Genomic DNA, 25522 nt, shown 5'->3' on the forward strand with positions numbered 1-25522 from the left:
TTGATGTATTTTCAGTTTTCACAGAATAATCCAGTTATTTAATGTGAAAAAATCCACATAAAACAACTCAACAGATATTCACTCAGTTTTCTTGATTGTTCCAAAATGAAAATGTAACTTTATGATTAAATCTTAATTTTTGTGACGTTAGTAGAAGCCAGTTGATGGTGGACATTCAGAAAAATAAGGATCACATGCAACAACTATCCACTGAGGGCCCCATTCACACTTTTTTTTTGTTTTTCCTCGTTGCTCTGACACATTAAGAGAAAGTTTAAGGTGAAGGGTGTCTCTAGTAATTTTGCTGTCTCATTTCTTAAGAAGAGCACGAATATTATCATCCTGGCCTCTGCTCCATTGGTGAGAAAGACTTAAATAATTAAAAATCAAAAGTAGTGGAACCACACTGTTTTCCTCTGAAGAGTCTCTGTGTGGTTGTAACAGATGCAGCTATTGCACACTCTGCATGTGCTGCATGGGCCCAATGTGTCAAAACACTGACATGTGCATACCATGCATATGTATAGTACAGTACAGTGTCTGTGTGTCTGTAAAACATATAGAACAATTATTACCATAATGGCACACATATGTACACACACGTATGATAAAATAGTGCAGACTGGTTTTGAAAATCTGACTGAACAACATTTATTAAATATCAAAGATAAAAGGAGAATGTGGAAAAAAAATAATTTGTTGGAAGAGCTTCAGAATGAGAGATGTGAAGCACCTTTTTTTTTTTTTTTTTTTTTTTTTTTAAATTGCAAAACATGTTGCGTGACACCAGGAATTTTGACACAGAGCACAAAGCGCACAACCCCTGTATGTGTAGTTTCTAATGTGCTTCTGAGATTACTTAGTCTTGTACAGTCCACGAAACATATAGCATATGTTCAAACGTAAGCATGCACCAGTACAGACTGTACAAATAAAGTTCAGTGCATTTCTTCAAACTCCAGCGTATGACCTCACTGTGCACCTGTATGTGACAATAAGAAGACGGTACGGTAAAAGTGCAGGGCTGAGTTAACCCACTCTCTGGGCTCTCCAGCCAGTGTGAGTGACACATGAAATGAGCAATAATGGAAGTTCAAACCTGCACTACATGTTCTCTGTTTTTGGTTTTTGTTTTGTTTTAACTGTGACTGAGTGAGAAGACCATAAAGAAGAACTAAAATTCCTGACTATATCACCTGGGAAGAAATTTGGGGGTGCTATTGGAAGCTATCACAAAATCAGGAGTACCTTATATGAATTGAAGACACCCTGACCATTTACAAACAAGACCAAGTTAAAAGGAGTCATGTACATACAATACATTAAAAGTGAATGGGTAAACCTGTGCCCTGTGCTGGTACAGTAGAAGGAAGAGGTTTCATATGCCAAATGCCCTAATACCAAAAAAGAATCAGACATCACAAGGTGAGAATTCACTTTTCTGTACTGTGAAGTATAAATTATTGTTCTAACATTTATAAAAAACACAGTTTTATCAAAATTCACATTAAAAAAAACAAAAAACAAAAACAAAATAGAGTTCTGAGAGTCTACTGTTTCTGTGAAGTTTAAAAATCATGTTCCCTTTAGAACCTCCACCCAAAGTGGTTTCTGAAGCACAGCTAGATCATCTTCAACCATAAAGGGAATATGCACTTGGACAGATAATCAGAGCATAGTCGGATGGCCCATACTTCATGGTGTCACTATGGAGCGCATGACCTGTATGTCCCAAAAAAAAACAACCTGAGAGGATAAACACTCATTTTGATTTTGGTCATGATGCCTTCTTTCTTGAGATGTCACACTGTTCTCACAAGAAAACCAACCAAACAAAAACAAAATGATGACCCCCCCCCCCGGCCCTCCAAGGCAGGAGTGGCATGTCACTATTGTGGGACCACAGACTTGAACAACAGAATCTTTAACAGAATCTTTCCCTAATCCTGCTGATCCTTATCAGACTTAACCCACAGCGGTCGACAGCTGTTGTCAGATGCTGCTGATACAGAATGTCGTCCTTTCAGCCGAGGCATCAGATCAGAAAACACTCAGTGGAAACACGTGGAAGGCAGTGACAAATGACCTACTTTGCTGTTTAGTTTGTAGAATGTGTTGTTCTTGGAGGAACAACTAAAAGTGAGTATTGAGGCACTCCCTCAGGCTCTAAGAAAGGCTCCTTCATTCTCTAATCTCTAACCCTAACCCCCTGTGCTCCCGTTCCATAAGCCCAACCATGAAAATGTCTACGTGCAGGAGGTAACATGGACAATAAAGTTACACTACCTGCTTCTGTAACTAGAGTTACTACACACAGGTTAATATTCCTGCTAGCGCCAGCAACTAGTGGGTGCTGCAGGATGTGTGCAGGAGAACACTGCTGACTGTACGATACACCTGTGCAATGATACATCGCAGATGAATGTGGTCACAAGTGCAGCAGACTGCACCTGATCACAGCTGGTAGTAATCTTTTTGGACGTCAAAATCCCAAATTTACTCTTAGCTCAACTCAAAACTCAACTTCATGGTGGTCCACGTTTTTCACCCCAAAAATATTTCATATCTGTCTTGGAACAGGACAGATCTGTGTGTATGTTTAAACCACTGACTGCGTGTTTATTACACTGTGCACACCCCCTCTTCACTGACAACATACATCTCATTTTTTTAATGAGATAAGACCCTTATGTCATAATTATGAGAAAATACTACATTTTTACAAAAAATAAGAGATTTTTCTTCTCATAATGACGAGTTACAGATCTCATACAGACCACTGGTCTAGTTTAGGATGTTGTGGTAGTCCTAGTTAAAAAGAGGAGCACAGAAATGTAGTCAAATGCTAGAGGCTATGCTTTGTTGTTAGGTGTAATAAATGAGCAGTGAGTGATTGAACAGAGAATAATCTGTCCTCCAGTTTTGTCTTTTAGCAGAAGCTGACACTTAACAAACCCCTAATGAGCGTTAGAGGAGATGCAGATACTTGAGATCTTTTATCTTTGGTGCTTGCAACGCAACCTGTGTCATGTTTTAAAACAGGAACAGTTGAGCTGGGACGCTGGGGCACTATTATATTTTCTTAAAACCAAGTAACATATAAACTAATAAAGATACTGAATCACTCAAAAAAGATTGCACATTAGTGGTAGAGTTGTACACTGTAATAAACGTCATTCAGACTGGTTTGGGGTTGTTTAAGCCAAAATGAAGCAATGATATGTACAAGATGATGACTGTTTTTTTTCACTGCAACACTGATTCCTCCTGGAAAACTGCCTGAAAAACATGAGGAATATTACTTTTACCCCCCCTGACCCAGACTTTACAGTAACTCCACACACTCTTCACACAATGGGACAGTGAGACCACAATGAGCTTTTCTGGTTCAGTGGTTGAGAAACTATAGTTCCATTGGAAAGGGCTGATTGACAGCTGTGAGGACTACAGGTAACACACTGACTACATATGAGCACCTCACACAACCCCACATCGAATAACCAAACTATCACTTTTTAAACTCAGGTTAAGGTAAGGTAGGTAGGGTATTTTAAGTTATTTAAGCTATTAACTATTTAATTAAAACAGCCAGAGTGCCAGCTGTGCCTGTTACCCCACAGTCAACATGCAGAGGACCACCATCACTGTGTGACAGAGGTAGCAGAAGTCAGTGCTTCACTGAAAACAATGCAAGCTATCAGCTGATAATGTCACGTATTCTGCAGTAGGCCTTTAGTGGAACTCTACCACTACTTCCATTCACTTTCATTCATTTTCAAGAGTGAGTCTCTGTGAGTCAAAGTGCAAGGGCAAATTTGGAAACAGATTTCTTACTGAACGTGTCAACTTGGTGGCAGTGAAGCAGAGTGCTGTGTTACCATTTAATAAAATCAATTCAAATAACAGCGTGTCCCATTAAATAGACATGGACTGAACAGTTTGAAAAGCGGGTCTGGACGGCTGTGGTTATAACGACGACATCAAACCCACAGGCAGAACCGTTACCTGGACACAAAACAGCAACAAGAGAAGAGCGTGCTGTGCTGCAGACTGATGGAACCTTCTGGAGAGAGTTTGGAGGGAGGGTGAAGCTGAGGTTGGATTGAGGTCAGTCTGTGTGCAGGTCGTCAGCCTTCAGCAGAGGTTCCAGGAGAGTGCAGGGTTGGTGGCTGCTGGGTTTCCTGCAGTAAACGGAGCCTGTGTGTTCCCGGTCTGTGAAATCACACTTCCACTGAAGTGATCTGGTTCATCTGGGCCCTCATGGACTGGACGCTGTTGAGGATTTTTTTCTGGTGGCCGGCTAATGTCACTCCCACTCTGAGGATGTCCCTGAAGAGAAAGCATTTGTTAGCTCCAGCTCAGTATACCACAAGAGCAAAGCCTGACACCCTACAAGGCTTCCTGTTTTCTGGATGCTAAAACACAAGTCTGAGTGTTTTCTATAGCTAGTTAGTTAGATAGCTACAAATTGAATCCAGTGTTAATCCAAATCCACCCTCCACACTTTTGTCAAACGTACAGTAACCTGTTCCCCACCACCACGAGTCTACAGAGAGGATGGAAAGCACTTTGAGACAGGACTCAAGGACCTCATGTGTCACCATGGAAATGAACTGAACTTTCTGAACCTGCAACTCATTTCAAAGTGTATTTGTGGTTCTTTATGTTACTGGTATTGGCTAATTATGTCTGAGGTGTGCATATCAGATCCTGGCAGAATATGTCCTTGAGAAACATATTCAAACCGAAGAGAAAGACACTTTTACTGCTGTTTCACTGTGACATTTCTTTTAGGGGTTCCTGTTTTTCTACAATTTGAAGCCAGGATTAGATTCTTGTTTTTAATTACAAACTAATAGCTGTTTGTGCTATTTCTTAAGTTTTGCTATTGCTACATAGCCAACATTAGCATCAATAGCCCTTTACTTACCAGTCCAGAAGAAAGGTTGTGAGTTCAGCATCAAACTTTATCCCTTTACTCTCCAAGAGCTGTCTCCTGCTATGGAAAGCCTGTTTCTATTTCTATCACTTCTTTTATTCCACTTAAGTTAGCATGCTAACCAGCTAGCCCCAGTGCGGTTGTACTAATTAATTTCTGATACTGCTGTGGCGTCCAGGCTGCCCTGAGGGAGTACTGCTGCTCAGAGAGCGTATTCTGAAGCTCTTGGTAAGACAAGTAAACAGCTGCTAATGCTAATGCTAATGCTGGCTACCCAGCAATAGCAATACTTACAAATAGCTTCTTTAAGTTTTACATAAGACATTTAAGTAACAAATAATAATCACTACAATGTGGATATTTCAAAGGTATCTAACATACTCCATGGTCATTTGAGACACCACATCGAAGCTGGTGAAGCCTTCGTTGGCAAAGTTCTCCTTGTACTGGCCCATCTTAATGGCGTCCAGCCACTCATCCACTGTGCTGAAAGAGGAGAAGTCTGGAGTGCTGCGATCGAGCAGAGGTAAGTGAACACTGGTGGACAGAAGCAGGAGAAAAGAAGAACAGAACAGCCTGTGAGACGGTTGCTTTGTGAGGGTCATTCACAGTGTGAAGTGGTGGGGGTCCTTTCTGCCATACCTTGATGACAGTGGTGTCATGGCCTTGAGGCTGTTGGGGTTGCGGATCATCTTGTCCAAGGTGCTGACTATCTGGCTGAATTTGGGCCGGTTGTTCCGGTCTTTCTGCCAGCAGTCCAGCATCAGCTGATGCAATGCACTAGGACAATCCATAGGGGGAGGCAACCTGTAGTCCTGCTCTATGGCATTGATGACCTACGACAGTTTATATGAAAATCATTGATGAGTATCTGAGAACTTGACTGGGATGTGCAAGAACTTGTTTCAATACAGAACTAAGCATTTGGAGAGCACACCTCTGGCAGATCTAACAGAACTCGGTCAGCAGTCATAACCTCAACCTTTCTCTGTACAGGACGCACTGACATTAGTCTTCTCATCTGACACCTTCGCATGAAGGGTTACTTTCAATATGATGGACTATTTCTTGAATACCAGGTCTATTTGAATATCGATTATTTAATTTAATGTAATTCACTTTTAATTCAAATCAATTAAGAATAAAAATTATAAAACTTGAATTTTTACATTTAATTTCAGTTTTCACTTAATATTTATTGCATTTAATTGTTTTTAATGCTATTTTGAATTTTCATTATATTTTCATTTTTTATTTTATTATACGATTTGAATTTAATATAACATTTTAGATTTTAAGATTTTAGATTTTGTTCAATTTGGATTCTTTTTTGTTTAATTTTGTATTCTCCTAACAGAAAACTAAAACTTTTAATTTAATTTGATTTAATTTGCTGAATTAAATTAGAGTTAATTTGTTTTTTTAATTCTTCAGCAGATGCTGTGGTAACTGCTTGCTGTCTGAAGGCACTTTTGCTGCTCGGCCTGGTTGAGTCTGTACCAGTTTCTTCAGTCTATAATTAAAAGCCCCTTAACTTATTCCCTCAGAATAATTTAAATGGTAACTGCACACAGACACAACTGACTGTATTAAACATCACAAACAAATCCTTAAAGACACAAGGCTCATCACTGTTCTTAGACAGTTGTACGATATGCACTGTTCTGCAGGGCTTTACTCACGTCTTGATTGCTCATGTCCCAGTAGGGCCTCTCTCCATATGACATCACCTCCCACATGACAATGCCATAGCTCCAGCAGTCACTGGAGGAGGTGAACTTCCTGTACTGGATGGCCTCTGGAGCCGTCCACCGGATGGGAATCTTTCCTCCCTGGAAGAACAAGTGTGGAGGTCAACAAGTCGTCCAACCTTAATGATCATGTAGGTCGTTTGTCCCTGCCCTCTGATACAACCCACAGGGGCGGTGTGTCCATACCAGCAGCAGGAGATATGGCACTGCTATGGCTTTGGTGAATGTTTGGTTGGTTTTAGGCATAAAAACAACTTGATCAGGCTCAGGGAATGATGGGTTGATATAAGCACTTGTTCAGGTTAAAGGACCTTCGTTGTCAGGGTTACAATAATAAGGTTAAGGTTATGTGATGATGATGGACCTGGACCACACATAGAGCAGGACAATGAAATGGATGAGTTGACTATCGCAGTTGTCTAATTCTGTTTAATAGAGATTGTGGGTAAAAGCAGCCGCGATCTCATTCTTGAGGTGGTGGGATGCTTCCTTCCACTGGAGGTCTTCCAGGCATGTCCAGCTGGTAGGAGGCCTCGGTGGTAGACCTAGAACATGCTGGAGAGATTATCATTATCTGGCCTGGGAACGCCTCGGGACACGCCAGGAGGAGCTGGAAATCATTGCCGGGACCTCTTTGTTTGACCTACTGTGAGCGTGACCCAGTTGGAGGAATGGATGAATGTAACTATAGCTACTGGGGACGTTTTTAACGTGGAGACAGTCTCACAGAAAGACAAAGACAAACACTGGTGTCAGTCCATTACTGGTGCTTTTTAGAAACCGACTGACACATTGGCCCCACCCAGTTTTTCATTGCTTAATCTCTTGTTTTGTCCTGTAATGTGCTTTTATTCATAATGTAAGTTTTCCATCGTATGTCTTTCAATTGATAATTTTTTTTTTTTTTTTTTAGGTTTTTCATTCTCCTACACTTTATTCCGCATTCAATTACACAGACAAATCACTTCTCACTGTGAATTAATTCATCCACAGAAACAGGCTCAGCTTTATGAAAAGCTCTCGGGAGGGAACCCTCAGCACCGTTCAGGAGGACTCCTCATGGTGAGATAAATAAGTCTGTGATGAGGACTCACCAGCGCGCTCGTGTAGGTGGGGTCTGAAGTATCATCCTCAAGGAAGCGCGACAGGCCGAAGTCAGAGACTTTACACACCAGGTTGCTGTTGACCAGGATGTTCCTGGCCGCCAGGTCTCGATGGACGTAGTTCATGTCACACAGGTACTTCATTCCAGCTGCTATACCTCGCAGCATTCCCACCAGCTGGATCACTGTGAACTGCCCGTCATTTTGCTTCAGGAAAAAAACAAAACAAAGTAGTGTTTTTACTTTGTGATGAATAATGCAAAAGAATGAACATTAGTAGCAGTTATAGTGCACAAATTAAAAAAAAATCAACCACATGATCAGATCAGGTCAGATCAGATCTCCTCTCCTCCTCCTGTTCTCTCCTGTCTGCTCACTGCCAGTGACTAGTTTTAATCACAACAAGAAGTCATGGCTCCCAAAGGATGAACGTTTATGGTCGCCCTATATAACCTGTCCTCTGGCTTCTAAACTAAGAATACTACAGTAAGTTGAAACACACCAGTGAGCAGCCGGTGTGTCCATGTGTACGTGCAGACTGATTATTAAATGTGGAGATCAGTGTTGGTAGTAACGTGTTATTACTTTCCCCAGTAACAGGTAGTGTAAGGGATTAAGGGGCATGAGGTTGAGACTCTGAACCAATTCTCATTCGTCAAAAACATTTACATGAAGTACAACACTGCGACTGACAAAGGAACAGACTGTTTGATAAGAGGTTTGAGAAGCTGCTGTTACATATAATCATTAATTCATTATTTCACCTTGTTTAATACTGTACGTTGGAGTTGAAATAACAAAACAGGAAGCTACAGTATCACCCTAAATGTGCAATGATTAACAATTTTGTAAAGTGAAAGTAATATAGTAATATATTGAGTAACTAATTACTTTTGTAATTAGTTACTCATTATTTTTGTAACAAATAATTTATTACTTTTTCTGAGTAACTTGCCCAACACTGGTGGAGACTATGTTTGAAAGCAACTCCCGGACAATAAAATGTCTCAGGAAGCTGATGTAACAGATGCTGCCTTGTCCCTGCTGACGATGAGCGATGCTGTTGATCACCGTTTAGTTTGCCTGGTCCAACCTGACCTGACCCACACTTCCACTGAAGGAACTAATACTGAAGTAATAATAAAAGTTAGATTTGTAAAAAAAAAAAAAAAAATTGTGACTAGATCACAATCAGCGGCTCAGTGTGTCTCCTCTACCCTGAGGAAGGAGTCGAGGGATCCGTTCTCCATGAACTCAGTGATGATCATCACGGGGCTGCTCTTGGTCACCACCCCCTCCAGGTGGATGATGTTGGGATGGTCGAACTGGCCCATGATTGATGCCTCGCTTAGGAAGTCCCGCCTCTGGCGTTCAGTGTAGCCCGCTTTCAGCGTCTTGATGGCCACGAGGATCTCTCTCTTCCCAGGCTGACGGAGGTTTCCACTGCACACCTCCCCAAACTCACCTGACAGCAAGACAGGAGCAGGTGAGTTCAACAAATTATACATATTGACCTAAACTTTGTACTTGGTGCTTTAGTCTTAAAAAGTAGCGCACCAAAACAATCCTGACCTCCTCAGCCCTTCCCTGCCTTCTCTCATACCTGACATCATTTCCTCTCTCATGCATTTTTACCTGCACCGATCACTTGTTCAATCTTGACACAGGAAATGTCGATCTCCTTGGCAAACTCTCTGACCGCTTCATTGGGGTCTTCGTATGTGAAGGGGTCAATGTAGATCTTCATTCCTGGTGACACTTCAACAGAGAGAGGAGACAGCACCAGCTACACACACGCACACACACACGTGCACGTACAGCGACACATCAGAGCTGTCTGACTACAGCTCACAGATTAAACAGTACTTACTGTGACCACTGGTGTAGTGTTGGAGTTTGTCTGTGTACTCTGATTCTGGTCTGTCTGAACTTCTCCTGCTGTGGACAAACACACAGACGCTTGCATATCGACAGAAATCCATGAAATGTGCGACTTCATCCACTGACGAACTGAACTTTTGTCAAAAACACAGCTCTGTCTTTTGTGACAGTGTTGTATAGTGAAGGAGAATTTCTGAGCAGTGCAGTGTTGTTCTTGCCTTGCTTGGTATTTTGTTTGTGCAGTGTTGTGACTTTGAAAGGAGATCAGCAATCAGCCATTTTATTTACAATGGGGTTTTGTGGTTATGCTCTTTCCATGAACTTCTGCTGCTGATGTGCACGAGCAGATTCTGATGTGACTGAGCTCTGATTCAAGGTTCCACGTTTCTTATTTTATTATCATTAAATTAAACAAAAGTAGATCTTTTTAGCTCTTTGTGTTGTTTTTATGACACAATTAGAGTGAGGTTTAATTTACTGCACATGAGTTTTATCACACGGTTAGACGTGGACATAAGAAAAATCATTAATTGTTATCTGACACTACATGGTGTTGGGTTCTTAGAGGAAATATTATTACATCGCTTCATAGCCTGTAACATTACCGGCTCACCTGCGGCAGACAATTATGACGACAGTGATGGCGATGATGAAGACTACCCCTGCTGCAGCAGAACCAATGATGAGGGGGAGCTTCTCCTGGATACTGGAGTTATATTCCTCTACAGGTGAAAAGACCGAAAACCAATAAATATCAATCTATGTCTATAGAGTTGCAAGGTGGAAGTTTCCACAAGTGTTTTTCGCCTTTCTGTATTTGCATTTCAGATTTTTTCTTTCAGTGTTCTTGAAAGAATTTTAAGCTCAGCAATTGGATGTTTCTTGCCAAAAAGCACTCTGGGAGTTTTATGTGCATGACTTTTTATCAAAGAACCAGATTTCACAGTTGTTAATGGTTTGGGTGGATTTACCTCTGAAACCAGGGGGACCCGAAATAGCTCCTTCCACTCCGCAACCATATTAGACAAGCGTGTTTACATTGAGGTGTACAGTAAATCTGGCTGTCAGTCCTACCTTCAGTCATGGTTTGGAAGTTCATTTTGCCACTAAAGCGTCCAAATCCAGCGACAGTCCGGGCGCGAACCTGAAAGGTGTAGATGGTTCCAGGCTTCAAGTTTCGTATGACTGCAGTGTTGGTCTGACTCCTTGTTAGAGAAGAGTTCCACTCTGCCTGGTTCTGAAACAACAAATTATAAATCAGAAAATAATCACACAAATGTTGCCTGAAAGCATCTAAACTTATAAATGAGTCACTAGAGAAGTTGCTCTTCTGTTGCTGTCAAACGTGGGGGAAGCCTGACTCGTCCCAGATAGCAAAATGAAACTTCTGGGCCAGCATACATCCAGGTTCCACGGCCCAGGACTGGCCCTCCGGTGTCAGCTGACAGCTGGAAGATCTTCTTTATGTGCCAGAATTGGTCCAGATGTGGAAGGAACATCTGACCATCATGCTGTATCTGGGCCAGACTTGGGCTGTGGAATACTGGGCCAGAAGAAACACAAGCATGTGGCCCAAGTATATGAAACAGAGTTTGTAAAGCATGTGATTCCACCTGCTGTAATTGCCATGATTTTATGTTTATGGGTTTATTGGCTCTGGGGCTCCCTCTCTTGGAGGCAGTCGTTATGTGCCACTGGAAGCTCTGAGACGTTACCAGTTCATGAGAGACGTACCTGAGGCCTAATTATATCTGTATTTACACCGTATGGAAAAACATGTGCACTGTGAGTGTAGAAATGCTCATGAGAAGAGCTTTGAGTGGGTCACTGTAATTTTTAAGGGCTGAAATGTTCAAGTAATGGCTTATCACACTCTAAGCTAGCTAGTTAGCCTCTGTGCTAAAACAACTTGCTGTTCTTCTGCAGTGTGTTGTGTGAGAGCCGCCTGTATGACTGACCAGCTCCTGTTCCCGTCCAGACAATGAACTGTGGCACACAAAGATAAGCAAGCCTCCTGCTTCTCATTCTCCACACACACACACACACACACACACACACACACACACACACACACACACACAACGCAGGGTCGAGGGTCTGCCTGAACCCGGCAGTTACAGTGAAGTGCAGCTGAGCGTGGTTACAGTAGGACCAGATGAAGCTATCTGGGTTATCATCAGCACTGATGTACCTTCTCATAGTACTGCAGTTCATAGTCCAGGATCACTCCGTTGGGCTGATCAGGCTGGGACCAGGACAGCGTGATGCTGTTTGGGGTTCTGCTGACCTGGTGGATGATGGACACTGCTGACGGTGCTGAGAACAAAATACGAGAGCGCAAAGTTAGAGATGGTGGAGAAAATAGTGAAAGGCAGAGAGGCTACTGAAACTGAAACGTTTGGACCTGTAGACCATATTCACACGGCGGCCATTTTCCTCTGACGTCAGGCTGAGGTTGGGAAGTCTAAAACACTTTGATGTACCTGAATAAATCCAGGTGACAAATCAATCCACTGGTTTGTGTGAACATTAGACATTAACTACTGTTATACAGTCTCATGATCAGGCTGCATCAGTGATACAGTAACATGACAGTGGAGCAGGTGCATCACTGCTAACTTCACCTTTCATTGTTTTATTTGTTGTGAAATTAATCATGTTATTTTATTTAGAAGTTAGACAAGTTTGTAATTCGTCCATCTTGGTTTTTTGAAACCAGAAGAAACCATATTTGGAGGAGAAGGTGGAGCTGAGGAGGAGTGAGGGGTGGAGCTGACCTGCTCTGTCCTCTATCCTGATTGTCAGGCAGGTCGCTGTTTGTGGTGGAGTCTGTCAATCACACGGTAGCCCCGCCCTAATGCATCCCCTGCTTTATGGTCTATTTTCCTCTAAATGGACCATAATTTAAAAAATGTTTACTGAGGTAATAAATCAGTGAGAAGTAGAGACATTTTCCCATAGACTTCAATACAATCAGACTCTGTTTACAACCAGTGGAGTCGCCCCCTGATGGTCATTAGATAGAATGATGCTTTAAAGCTCTTCAGCATTGGCCGCACAGGTAATTAGTGAAGTTAACAATAAGAAGAGGTTCTAGTCTTGTTCAGAAGATTTGTTCAATTCCCTGTGTTTATGACCGGCTACCTGGAACACAGCAGTATGACATTATCCTTTTGGTGACATAATCTGAGATTCCCGCTCTGAGAGGAAAATGGCCGCCGTGTGAATAAGGTCTATAGATGATCACTCATCAGATCATTGAGCAGTCGTCCCATTTAAAACTCTGGGGGGGCCTCACCAGCCTGGTTGGTGGTGATGTTGACGGACGTGTACTGCGGTGAATAAGGGCTCTGGTCAGACACCCCATTGACGGCTTGTATCTCAAAGGTGTACTGGGTGTGAGCCAGGAGGTCGCTGATGTGCACGTGGGTGTCGGTCAGTCCCAGCTGTCGTGGGACAAACTGCACGTTGTCTCCACAGCGGGTGCAGCCGCCCCGCCCGCTGCCACAGCTCTTACATATGATGTTGTAGACCACATCTTCCCGGCCGCCGCCCTCCTGCGGCGGGCTCCACTCCAGCCTCAGAGAGGTCTCATTCACTATGGAGATGACACTTTGTGGAGCTGATGGAACAGCTGGAAGAGAAAGGGAAAGAACTGAATCATGCTGGTAATGTGCTTCAAAAAGCACTTCAGTGATTGTAAGGAGAGCTTGCAACAATTTTACAAATATTTTTTAAATATTTTTTTGGGCATTTCTACTTTATCTAATAGCGACAGTAGAGACTGAGAGGAAAGTCAGGTCAGAGAGAGATGGACTATTTTCAACCCCTGCCACTTACCCATTCCCCTAAGTTTGGTACAACACATGAACAAGCTAAGGTACTCGGCATCTCATTGCAGTAAAACCAAAGCTGTGACGACTTTTTCCCCGTCAGATTTTCTTCTGAACTTTCTGCAGTTCCACCAGATGGAGACAATAACCATGTGAGTCTTTCTCCTGACTTTGTATTTGTTAAATCCAGATCACAAAATAATTAATTCTTAATATGTTTTACACTTTTTTGTGATGATAAAATATATATATAATGAAAAAAAATCTCATCTTCACAGTAGAAGAACAATGTGGGCCCTGGTGACGAAGCACTGGACCAGTTGTTTACCCCTGCAATGACACTGCAGTGTTGTGTCTCACACCTCTTCCATGTACGGTGTGGAGGCTGTTTGGTCTGGGTCCACTGGCTACATCAGGCTGTGACCTCCAGTCTGAAAGCGAGCACCTGCGAGTCTACGCCAGTCAACAGTGGACTCGGGCTTCAGATCAAGGCTGAGTCACTGTCTCGAGGGAGGGTAAGGTGGGACAGACAGACTCTGAAGCTGAAATGAGTTTGCTTTGCAGGGTTGGCCTCAGGGCTCTGGCACACCGGATGTGTCGTGTATGTGTGGCGGCTGCAGAATGTCTTGTGTTTCATTTTGGCTCCATGTTAACAGATTAGAGCGTGCACACTGCCTGCCTTGCGGCCGCGTCACATGATCTAGGAGTTCGGCGTCTAGCCTGTTACTCAAGCATGACGTGCACGTCTTGCAGCAAAAACAGACAGAGAAAAGACCTGCTGATGTCATGTTGACATCATACCAGCAATATTACACAAAACCGACACCTCCCACTGTAGTTCTCTGTGTCTAGGCTGAATCTGAATATGACAGATATGAAAAAATATAAATATATATTTTAACCATTTTAGCAGCTGCATATGCAGAAAGAAGCATTTTAGAGGCTTTTTCTCTCAAAATAAATCTGAAATTAATTAAAAATGAAGAGCAATCCAACATTCAAGTATCCTGCAAACTCTATATAAACAGACTGAGCTGGCAGCAGCAGCGACGGAGCCGACACGCAGCCGGTGTGAACACACCATCCATGAGACACGCCATGGATCCAGTGTGTCTCTGGCGTTAGACTTCAGTCAGGACCTTGGACATTTGATGGAGCTTGGAGAGCTGCTCCTCAGCTCAGGTGGGTGTAAGCATCTTATTTCGAGACCTCCCATAGAAGATCTCTGGGCACATCTGACCAGGGCAGACCCACAGATCACCACCGGAAGAGGACATGTCTAGCGAGAAGGATACCATGTTTGGCCTGTTGCCATGGTGACCTGGATGGAGTCATCAGAAAGTAGTTGGATGGAGGGTTTTTACTCGTCCTGTCTGGTCTTCCCTGTTTTCAGTTACAGCCATTACAGTAACATAAACTCCCTCACTATTCCTACTGGAAACTGGATGTGTCGCAGAAATGATCCGAATGACATCATCTCAAGACATCTCAAGAAGAAGAAAACTGTGTTGATATGAATTTTAACTGTTTTTATAATGTTTGTGCCATTTGCACAGCTCTCCATGTAGGCGCTGCCGTGACGGTTGGTGCATACGTACTGGTGCAGGGCATCTGTGGAGGGTCGGAGTCAGTGCGATAGTAGTTGCTGCGGCAAACACAATTAGTTGCTCCCTCACTTGTGGTTCGGCTGTTAATGGGGCACTGCAGACATTTGTGGTCTCCCTGTGCAGCCTTAAAGAAGCCTGATAGACAAGCTGTAAGAGAGACGTGGGGGAGAAAACAGAAAAAAAGAGTTTAGCTCAGGAACAAAACGCTCATCAAATCAATCCACAGCCCCTTCATGTGTGTGTGTGTGTGTGTGTGTGTGTGTGTGTGTGTGCCATTGGCTGCTTCAGTGTGAGTATTACTGTTAGTCAGACTCTAAAATACTGTATCTGAGCATTTTCATCTCTGCATTTTCCACCACGGTGCATATGTCTAGTCATGATAGGCCTGATGTCTGCGTCTCATAAAGGTCAGCTGATTGAAGTGACATGTACTGGGACTCAGTCAGATGCTGTCAGTTCTGTTGTCCACAGGGTCAGTAAAACACGGCAGAACGTAGACCAGAGGAGACTGTCAGGGATGACACAAGACAGGAAAGACAGAATATTTCTGGCATTATGGGGGGATTTTTGTCGACTGAAGAACAATGGAAATGGAAATGTTCAATCCCTTCATCGCTGGTGATGCTTTTTTTTTCACTCATCATTGAATCCTATATGAAATGTTGGGATGGTCCTCCTTAATAAACAGAAGGGAGCAGCATTGCATGTTGTTTATTTATAAGGCTCTGCTACAGAAACTACCCAGTTCTCTCTGCTCTCTGGTTACATTTAAATCCAGCACAACATCAGGACAATAATACACTGCGTACAAATGAAATAAGTTACAGTCTCTTATTCACTGGAACATTTAAACTACTGAACTTATGCATTTACACTTAAAAGCACATGCTTTTTTTTTTTTAATGTGAAAATATATAATGTATGTCTGTGAATTATCTGTGTGTCCATTTTAATCTCTGTGAATTTATGTCTGTTGTCTATGTATAAACTGTATATAACTGTATATATTTGTCCACAGGACTATCTTGAAAAAGAGACCCTGATCTCAATGAGACTACCTGTGCAAATAAAGGATTTAATAATAATAATAATAATAATAATAATAATAATAATCATCATCATCAACCAAGATTGAGGGTGAGAGAAGCCAGTTGAGTCTATTAGTGAATTCAATGGTGAACTGAGGCTCTCGCTGTCAACATCTACATGAAAGTTAAAATCACCCACTATAAGCCAGCACTCAGATAAAAACATGGTGGACAATATACAGTCTCTAGTGGATCTGGGTTTTGGGTGTGAAAGACTAAGATTGAGGTTTTCTAATGAGTTATGACTAAGTTTAGGTTTAGGGTTGATTAATAAGCTGTGAGGAATCACTGTGACCCCTCCTCCTCAGCCCGTGCTTCGAGGAATGTGGAAGTTAATATGAGTAGGAGGAGCTGACTCATTCAGACCGACATATTCTTCCTGCTGCAGCCAGGTTTCAGTCAGTCAGAGTAGATCAATGTAATGATCAGTTTTTTAGGTATAAAACAGTTTCTATGGGGGTTTATGGCAGACGACTGATCTAAGAGAAGCACAGAGAAGTGTGTAAGATACTCGAATACTCTGCCTCCTGCCTGCGGCTTTCTAATAATCTCAGTCTGATGTCTGGATATGAGAGCTGATCCATTTGTTATCAACAAAGCCCACATTGTTTGCTGGACACCACCTGGACAACAAGCAGTCAAACAATGACATGCAGCTCATCGCTGGTCAGATTAGGCGGGGGCCCGGATAAAGCAAGAAAGCTTCACTATTTCATCAGTTTTATCTTTTTTTTTTTTAATGTGAACAATGATTCTTACAGACATGAAACAGAAATGCAGATGCCTCAGAGGTTAGAATGGACTCTATTACATCACACTGAAGTCAGTGTAATTAGGCCTGAGGCTTTTGGGTCAAGTGAAGTGGTTCTGAATGGAAAATAGTAGCGTAATAACCAACATGTCTCTGTCTGTGGCTGTCGCCGGTGAGGAGACATGTTGGTTTCAGGTTGTCCGTCTCTCTGTGACACTTGGAGGGAATTTCTTCAAATTTGGTAAAAACATTCATTTGGACTCAAGGACAAACTGATTAGATTTTGGTGGTCAAAGGTCAAAGGTCAAGGTCAGTGTGAGCTCACAAAACACTTTTAGCTATTAGTCAAGACTTTCCACAGCAGTCATGAAAAAGTTTCACACAAACGTTTCATATTTTATAAGACTCTGGATAAACAGGGACGTGATCTGAAACTAGTCACATGGCAGAGGCATACAACCACGAGGTGGTATTTCTAGTTCTTTATTATTCATGCCTTTATTCATTTCATATTCATTCATCTTTAATGTGTCAGTATCTGCCTCTGTTTTAGGATAATCATGACCTGGATGAATCTTCACAGATATCTGCCTCCCAGGAGCTGTCTCACACCTGCACTTGCACACTTGCACACTGGTTGTGTGTTTTATGTCTATGAACTGTATTTAACTTCTACTGAACGTATTGGGATGACATCCTTAAATTTAACAAGTAAAAGTGTGAACAAACACTTACAAAGACCTGAATGTCTCCTGGTCCTGTTATTTCTGTACAGCATGAGGAGCGTGAGTGTAAGAGGAGAGTCATTACAGGTTTGTCTCACCCCCCTGAATTAGAGACATCACTACATTCAAATCAACTTTGTAATAAAACACAGAAAAAGATGAGAAAGAGTCAACAACGACAACAATGTTGACTTTATGAGACTTGGTTTTAACTGCTAACAGCCTGTCCTCACAATGGAATAAGGGATATTACTGCTAATGATATTGATGGCAGCCTATAGAGAAACGACCCTGTATGGGATCTATACTAGTTACTGTGACAGTTAATGCCCATATAATTACTGACCAACCCCCTTTATTCTGCTTCTGTAATTAGCCAGTATTTTACAGTTATTCCCAGTAATTACATAGACTACAACTTGTCATTATACTGATTTTACTTGACTGTTGTTTCTTCACATTACTGCATTATTAATGGCCTGTAAATTAAAGGGTTCCCATATGTTCTTTGGTAATGTTCTGAACCTTGCGTCAGTTTAGCAACACAAACCTCGCATTATTACAATTATAATAATTTAATATTATTGTAAAAATAAATTACTGTATAAAACAAATTTGGCTGATTTTTTTTTTTTAGTTTGAGACTAATTTTATTTATTTTCACTGGCATAGTTTTTAAAGCTACTGTCATCCCATTTTGTCCTCCAAAAGTTGTGAGTGCCATATGTAGATCAAGGAAATACATTTTTTTCAGCCCTTTTTCAGCCCTCGAACCCCCCCCCCCAACAAGCTGAGACCCTGCATACAGCCATGATGTAACCAAACCTGACAACTTCAGTGTGATGACAAAACATTCAGGGAGCTGCAGACTGTTGATGAAACTAAAATTTCACCGACAAGATCTAAACTATACGTGGTCATTATGCACTAAAGTGCATAATTGAAAAAGTGACATGGCATCATCAACAGTGTCAGATCAAAGTATATGAACACACAAGGTCAAAAAGATGGAAGTATAACACACACACACACACACACACACACATATATATATATATATATATATATATATATGTATGTCTCATTCAGCTGCAGAGCCTGATCTCATAAAGCACTGCAGGCTGCAGAGTGTTTAGTCAGAAAATCCTTTGGCTTTCATCTGCAGACATTAAGGGAAATATTGTCCATTGCTGTGTGTTTAAGAGGTTTCTTTGCACACAGGGGATTATTTCACATGTAAAGTCCTCATTCAGCCAAGAACCAGGGGCTTGGAAAGACTTTAACACCAGGAAGACTGTGCACAGCTGGCAGGCCCAGGATAACGTCTCAATTACAAGTGACTCAGAATCATCACTGCAAACCTCAGAAAATACAAATGTTTTGAATGGAAAGTAGCTACAGACTGATGATTACAACTCTTTTATGATTGGATTTCAATCTGCTGTCATCTCATAAATATGCACCGAAATCAAGATCTCATTTCTCAGACTTTTCATAAAGGCTCTATAGACTCTGAAACTGAAATGACACAAACCAGAAAAAACCATGGAATAAATTCAATCTTGTAAACATTTATAAACTTGAGAAAAAAAACCAACTTAAATACAGTGTTGAGAAAAATAAACCAAACCCTTTGAAATTATCTTTATATATGTATGAACTTGTCTTTTAATATGATCGGGGCCAGTTGCACACAACACTTTAAGTTAAAGTCTGAGTTAAGGTTTCCTTAATATTTTCACTTAAGTATTTCAGGTTTTCTCCTTATCTTGGTCTATACTTAAGGAATCACTTAAAGTTAGTTAAACTGTTGCACTAAAGATCTTAGCAACCAAAATAAGGAGAACAACTAAAGGCACCTCTGACTTGATCGTAACTGCGATATGGCAGAGTTTATGACAAGAAATTAAGAAGAAGAGTGTTCCACAAGCATGAGACACACTTAATGATGAGGAACTGATTTTACGTCTCAGTTTTGACTGGCAGTTAATTTATGCTTTGTCTGGCTGGGTCATTCACCGAGTTTAGTCTCTCTGACCGTCCCGTCAAAACGACAGGAGGGGGGTGGTGGCACTATCCTCCTCGTTGCGAACTTCTCATAAGTAATAACAGGTATCATAAGCTAATGGTGCAACGGTCTCCATGGAAATGGTCACATTTTTTCTACTGTAAAATCTGTTTCACTGCTGTAAATTATTTAACTTTTTTCCCTTAACTAAGAAAACATTTTAAGAGATTCTGTGCATCACCCTTAAGTAACTCCTTCAGCCAAGGAGAAATTAAACCTTAAGTGTTATACTTCAATAGAAAACGTGGTTTGTGCAACTGGCCCCAGATCTTCATTTAAGTTACATCAATGAACAAACACAATCTATTTTAACTAATAACTCACAAGTCATTGTGTTGTTCTTGTCCATATTGAAAACACCGTTCAAACATTCACAGTCTGTGAACACCATGAACAGAAGCTAACTGGAGTCAGGAGTCATCAGACCTGGAGTCAGTCAGTGACTGGAGGTTGTGAGTTAGAGACATTCTGACTTATAAAGAAACATTCATACATTTGGATAAACATCAGCTGATGTGAATCAGGCAAGATCTCAGAGACTGAGGATGAAGAATGGTTGATGAGCATGAAGCTGAAAGAGTCACAGAGTCATCTCAAAGAGTTTAGATCTTCATCAGTCCACAGTCACACAAACTGTCTATAGATGGAGATGATTCTGAGGTTACTCTCAGTAGAAGTGGACGTCCAGCTGAGATGACTCCAAAAGCTCAACACAGATGATCAGTAACGTAACAAAGAAGCTCAGAGTCACAGCTAGGAGCGTGTTCACGAGTCGACCACACACAGATCGTGGAGCATGGAGTCCTGCCATGGACACCACAGAGGAAGCTGCTGCATCACTGACCTGAAGCTTGTCAAAGAGCAGCTTGACTCGCCACAACACTACGGGGAAAACGTTTGATGAACTGATGAGACTAAGGTTGAACTGTTTGGGACGAACATGCAGGACTGTGTATGCACTTGAATTGAAATAGTCAGAATGGAAAGGTGGTCTCAGACTTTATGACTAGAAGTTAGGAATGAAATATCAGCAGATAGTATCTCAACGACTACTGGATGGATTGCCATGACAATGAATTCTCCTGACTTTGATGATCCCCTGGTGTTTCATCACTGACTGGCTGAACGTCTTGACACATAACAGAGGTCCAGATATTTCACTAGATAAGTGAAACCTTTATCTTGCTAATGGCACTACCAGATTAGAAATAAGTCAATAATCACCTTTTGATTTTCACTGCTTGACCCATGCTGCTAGTGAGGCTTAAAAAATGTCACCTGACTAAATGAAATGTTCAGCGTCGGACACAAGAAGGTACAAATCTCTACAGGAAATCTGCAGTGACAAGAAATGAAGAAATCTAAACACAGGTATCATATGGTACAGCAGGCTCCTACCTCTGCAGACTGTCCCGTTGTCCACCGCCTCATACCCAGATTTGCACATGCAGCGCCCGATAGGTACCATCCACTCCCCATCCCCATTACAGTACAGCTTAATGGGTACATCCACCTCCTCCCCATTGGGAACACACACCCCTCTGGCTGCCACCAGTGAGGTGCTCTCTGCTCCAGACAGAGTCTCAGGAAAGACGGCGCCATTCTGGATCACTCTGGGACATTTTCTGTAGAAGACTCGGACAGCAATGAGTGACATGCAGGCGCCGTAATCCTGGAACGCGAGGTAGAAGCCATTGCGTGAAACAGGTCCAAAGCTCCGGACTTCACTGTTAATCTTCATGATGCGACCACCGAGATCAACCTGAGAGAAGCTTTCGTCAGCTGCTATAGTGTCCACTTTCACCCAGGGGTTCTCCATCCAGGGTGGGGATGATTTAGTAGCCATGTCCGAGTCAGACTCATAGTAGTACAGGTTGAAGGTCTCCTTGCAGGAGCCAGGGACATTGGGTATAGAACTGCAGTCACGCACTGAGAACTTCATCTGGACGTGGATGCGCTGAGCACCACGGCGGCGGATGTATTTGGTGCGTACCCAGTTGTTCTGGCTGCTATCAAAGACATTGCACACCTGGTATGTTCGGATAGTGTTCATGTGTTCATCATAGCCGCTAACTTCTTCCCACTAAAAGAGACAAGAAACAGAACTACAATGACACACAAGTACAAAACCACAAATACTTTGACAGCAACAGGGAAGTAGACCTCCAAACCAGAACACCTCAATAGATGGTGTATCATTTCCTGCCATTTCCAAATGTATTTCAGGTGATTAGTGGTTTCCATTCAGAATAAAACAGGTTACAGGTTTTTCTCTTTTTCTGTAAATTCTCCCTCATCTTGATTTTCTCACTAACATGAATGTGCTGGTTGCTGTGCCCACCGACTCTACCTTCACAACATTATTGTGATTCAGCCAATCACATGGGCAATGTTATGTCCTTGCAATCAAAAAATTCTTTACACGGTCGGACCTGCAAAACAACAATTTTGCGTATGCAGGATTTTTTGATTGCCACTTTGGATCCACTCATCTTACTCCTACGCACCTGCCTCAACAGATAGATGTGCAAAGTTTCTCCCCTGCTTTGCAGCGTTATGTCCTGACATTTTCCCGATTAGCTGGATCAATTTATTTTGTAGTATTCATGTAGTATTATCTATGAAGTCACCAGAGCTGCTCTCACACTGTAACAGATCATCTGCATATTTTACACACAGTTCCCCATGTTGTTGGTTTGTTCCACTCACCCCCTGTGAAGGGTAGATGGTCCAGCCCAGTTCTGCAGTTGCTGTTGTTGAGTCCATTAGTACTTCTGCAGAAGACAAGAAGGAAATATCCAATCATGTTTCCTACTGCACTGGTAAATCCTTTTTCTTGAATATATAACCTGCTTCATGTTTACTTGAAGTCAAACCACACAAATGCATTTATAGAAATTAGCAAAAACATTTTATAGTACAGTGTGTGGTATAATTAAGACCACATTACATGAACCCCATTGTTGGTTTCAGCCAGAAGAGAAAGCTGCCACCCTCCAAAGGAGAGGGCAACAGGAGCTGAGAACAGCACTAGACAGAGCTCATATGAATCCTGAACTGTTAAAGTGCCTTTAAAAGGTTCTAAACTACATTTTAAACAATAATATAACAGTAAACAACTATTTTATATGAAGTGTGTGTTGTAATCTGAGTTTCTCTGTTCTCTGTTTTGGTGACTGGTTTGAGAAAGTGGGATGTTTGTGTGTTTGATTCCCTCCTATTAAACCCTTGGACTTCCACACATTTAAACACACTGCCCACATGCAAGCTGACACAGTGCAGCGTGCAGGTGAAAGTGACCTTCCAGAATTTTAGAAGCGTTTCCTTTGGTCTGAGATGCTGGTGGTGCTAGTGCAACATCTAGCGGCTGTGAGGATCGTTTACAGAACCTTTAAGATAAAACTACACAATAAAAATCCCATTTTACATTTAAAACCTTACTTGATGCTTGTATTCAAGCAGTAGAACCCAAACTATTTCTGTTCTACCCAACTTGTGAATCACATTTAAGATATGAAATTTCAGTATGTAACATTTTTACATTCAAAAAAAAAAAAAAAGAGAGAGAATGCCTTTTCTGAAGTTGTCTACATTTTGACTGGCATCATTTGTGTCAGCAGTTCACATCCACAGGGACTTTAAGCAACAGCACTGCCAGGTCTCCTCACAACATATAATAACGACACAAAATAAAAACCGCCCCCACTAATGTCATTAGAAATTATTTTAATTTTATCAAACGTGAATCCTCTGGGAGAAGAGAAAGAGCACTGTCAACGTCACTGTTTTGGTGAACTGTGAAGTACACAAGCCAATTCCTGGTACAGCATTTTAAGTTGAGAAAGCCTGTCTCATATTATAAACCACTGTGCAGCGTTTTGCTGTCTGAACCCCCCCCTCCCCCCCAAACACACACACACACACACACACACACAAACACAGCCCTTGCATTTATTAAACAGTGTAGTCATTTTATTTTTTGTGCCCACTAAATACCACAACACCCTGGCAGCAGCTCTGCCTGCCCGGAGACATCTGCTCTTCCTGTCAGTGCATCCCTAAGCCCATGAGTGGGGTCCATAATCTCAGTGCCATCCCACCATTACAGAGGAGAAACCATGTCAAGTGAAACCATGCTGCTAGGATCTAACACATGTTGAATTATTCACATCATCCTGAGCAGAGCCTCGTTCTGCAGAGGCTGCTAGTGGCTACAAATCACAGCTCATGTGTCTCTATGTGTTTTTAATAGTTTTCAGACAACAATGGCGCTTTACATGCTGTGCTAACGGCTGGACGCCCACAGCTGGGACAGCCCTATGATCTCAAATGTCCACTGATCATATTTCTACCATTGGTTAGGCAAGCGCCACATCACTGTGTTGGTGTTTCTAGTGCAAACAGGCTCTACTAGGGGATGTGTACAGCTGCAGTGTTGCCAACTTAGCAGTGTTGTTAAATTTAGAGACTTTTCCAAACAGACTGGGTATAAACCTGGTACATGACTGAACCATGTTTGGATGCTGACTGGGGGCTTAGGCCTACACCTCTTGTTACCGGCAGTCTACAGGGCTGCTCTGGTTTCCCAGCTGCTTGGAAACTGCAGGAAAGCGGAGGAGTGCTTCACTTCACTGAGCCTCGCCGTCATTACAAATGAACTATCTTCATTACATGCATCATTATTACTAAAGGAGGCAGAGGAATAACTAAAAATAAGATATGCAGAGAGAGAGAGCAGGGGAGAGGGAGGAAGAGAGAGAAGAAATCGCTAACTACTAAATAAACTAGCAGATCTGCATAACATGTAAATAACTGAAACACTAGCAACCAGAAATGAGACAATACGCTTCCTGCAGCCCAGCAATAAAAACCCTGTTAGAAGGATTTTAATTTGAAACAGTTTCAGGAAGTGTTGAGTTTGTATTAACATGTAATGCAGTAACTTTAACAAGACAGACGCTAATACCGCTATGACCAATTCTCCATATCAAACAGAGGGAGTTAGAAATAAAGACCTGCCTTTAATAAAAGTCTGTTGCGTTCTGGAGTGGAGGTAAATAAAGGCTAAACTATTGTTGATTCCAGACAGAATCTGTGCTCTGTGTGAGAGACAAAGTGAAGAAGATATTCTGTCTCTTCTAACTTTCTCTCTGAGCGATCATCTTACAGTAAATGCAGCTGAAATCATAGCAAAGTCTTTATCTTTAATTTATGTGTTTGGTGATTTTACCAGACAACGCTGTGGTTATAAAATCAGGATTTGGCCATCAATGGGCCAGACATATATTAGGTTTGACCTAGCCTTGTTTTTTTGTTGTTGAGTAATCCTGGGTTATTAAAACCATCCAAAACTAAATCTAAATTGTTTAATTCAGTGTCTTCACTGACGTTCAAAGGACTTGTTCTTTTCGAGCAATGAGATAATCCGAAATTTTGGCTTATAAGATGTTGTCTGTTCTTTTTTGTCTGTCGCCCCTCCCACTGGGGCCCTCAGAAACCATAGCAACCAACGACTTAGCAGAAAAGGACTTATGTCACTAATGATCTCTTAACCATTTTTACTATCCTCTCCTATCGAACAGAAGCTTCAAGGCAGAACAGCACAGGTTATTAATGATAGTAACAGGTGACAATGGCCAGAGTTAGTTTACAGGACATGAATTAAAGTCCATGTAATGTCCTCTGTAATGATTCAAACATGACTGTGTGTGTGTGTGTGTTACAGTAAAGACTTGTAGCACTGCCTGAGGTGGATGAATGCTGCTCGTCATGCAGC

At 41.8% G+C, this 25522-nt stretch overlaps 1 protein-coding gene across 6 annotated transcripts in view; it reads right to left on the bottom strand.

The window, feature by feature from the left end:
* Positions 1 to 635: 635 nt before the first annotated feature.
* ephb2a (eph receptor B2a) overlaps positions 636 to 25522 on the bottom strand; it is an 80669-nt gene continuing 55782 nt past the window's right edge. For 4 of the 6 annotated variants that reach the window (XM_071475186.1, XM_071475184.1, XM_071475183.1 and 1 more), the window contains 15 exons: positions 22456 to 22520; positions 21145 to 21829; positions 15106 to 15261; positions 12973 to 13308; positions 11866 to 11990; positions 10749 to 10911; positions 10288 to 10396; positions 9664 to 9731; positions 9429 to 9551; positions 9011 to 9258; positions 7785 to 8000; positions 6622 to 6771; positions 5582 to 5775; positions 5321 to 5476; positions 636 to 4329 (listed from right to left, as the gene is read on the bottom strand). In XM_071475186.1, the coding sequence (XP_071331287.1) occupies positions 4221 to 4329; positions 5321 to 5476; positions 5582 to 5775; positions 6622 to 6771; positions 7785 to 8000; positions 9011 to 9258; positions 9429 to 9551; positions 9664 to 9731; positions 10288 to 10396; positions 10749 to 10911; positions 11866 to 11990; positions 12973 to 13308; positions 15106 to 15261; positions 21145 to 21829; positions 22456 to 22512 (2895 nt within the window). In that variant the 5' untranslated portion in view covers positions 22513 to 22520 and the 3' untranslated portion in view covers positions 636 to 4220. Of the gene's footprint in view, positions 4330 to 5320; positions 5477 to 5581; positions 5776 to 6621; positions 6772 to 7784; positions 8001 to 9010; positions 9259 to 9428; positions 9552 to 9663; positions 9732 to 10287; positions 10397 to 10748; positions 10912 to 11865; positions 11991 to 12972; positions 13309 to 15105; positions 15262 to 21144; positions 21830 to 22455; positions 22521 to 22702; positions 23681 to 25522 lie in introns of those variants that run through there. The other 2 variants (XM_071475185.1, XM_071475182.1) reach the window with 2 other exon arrangements.

The sequence above is a fragment of the Trachinotus anak genome, unplaced genomic scaffold (genome assembly GCF_046630095.1).
Source record: "Trachinotus anak isolate AG129_WGS33_773 ecotype Australia unplaced genomic scaffold, CSIRO_AGI_Tana_v1 ptg000004l, whole genome shotgun sequence".
NCBI lineage: Eukaryota > Metazoa > Chordata > Actinopteri > Carangiformes > Carangidae > Trachinotus > Trachinotus anak.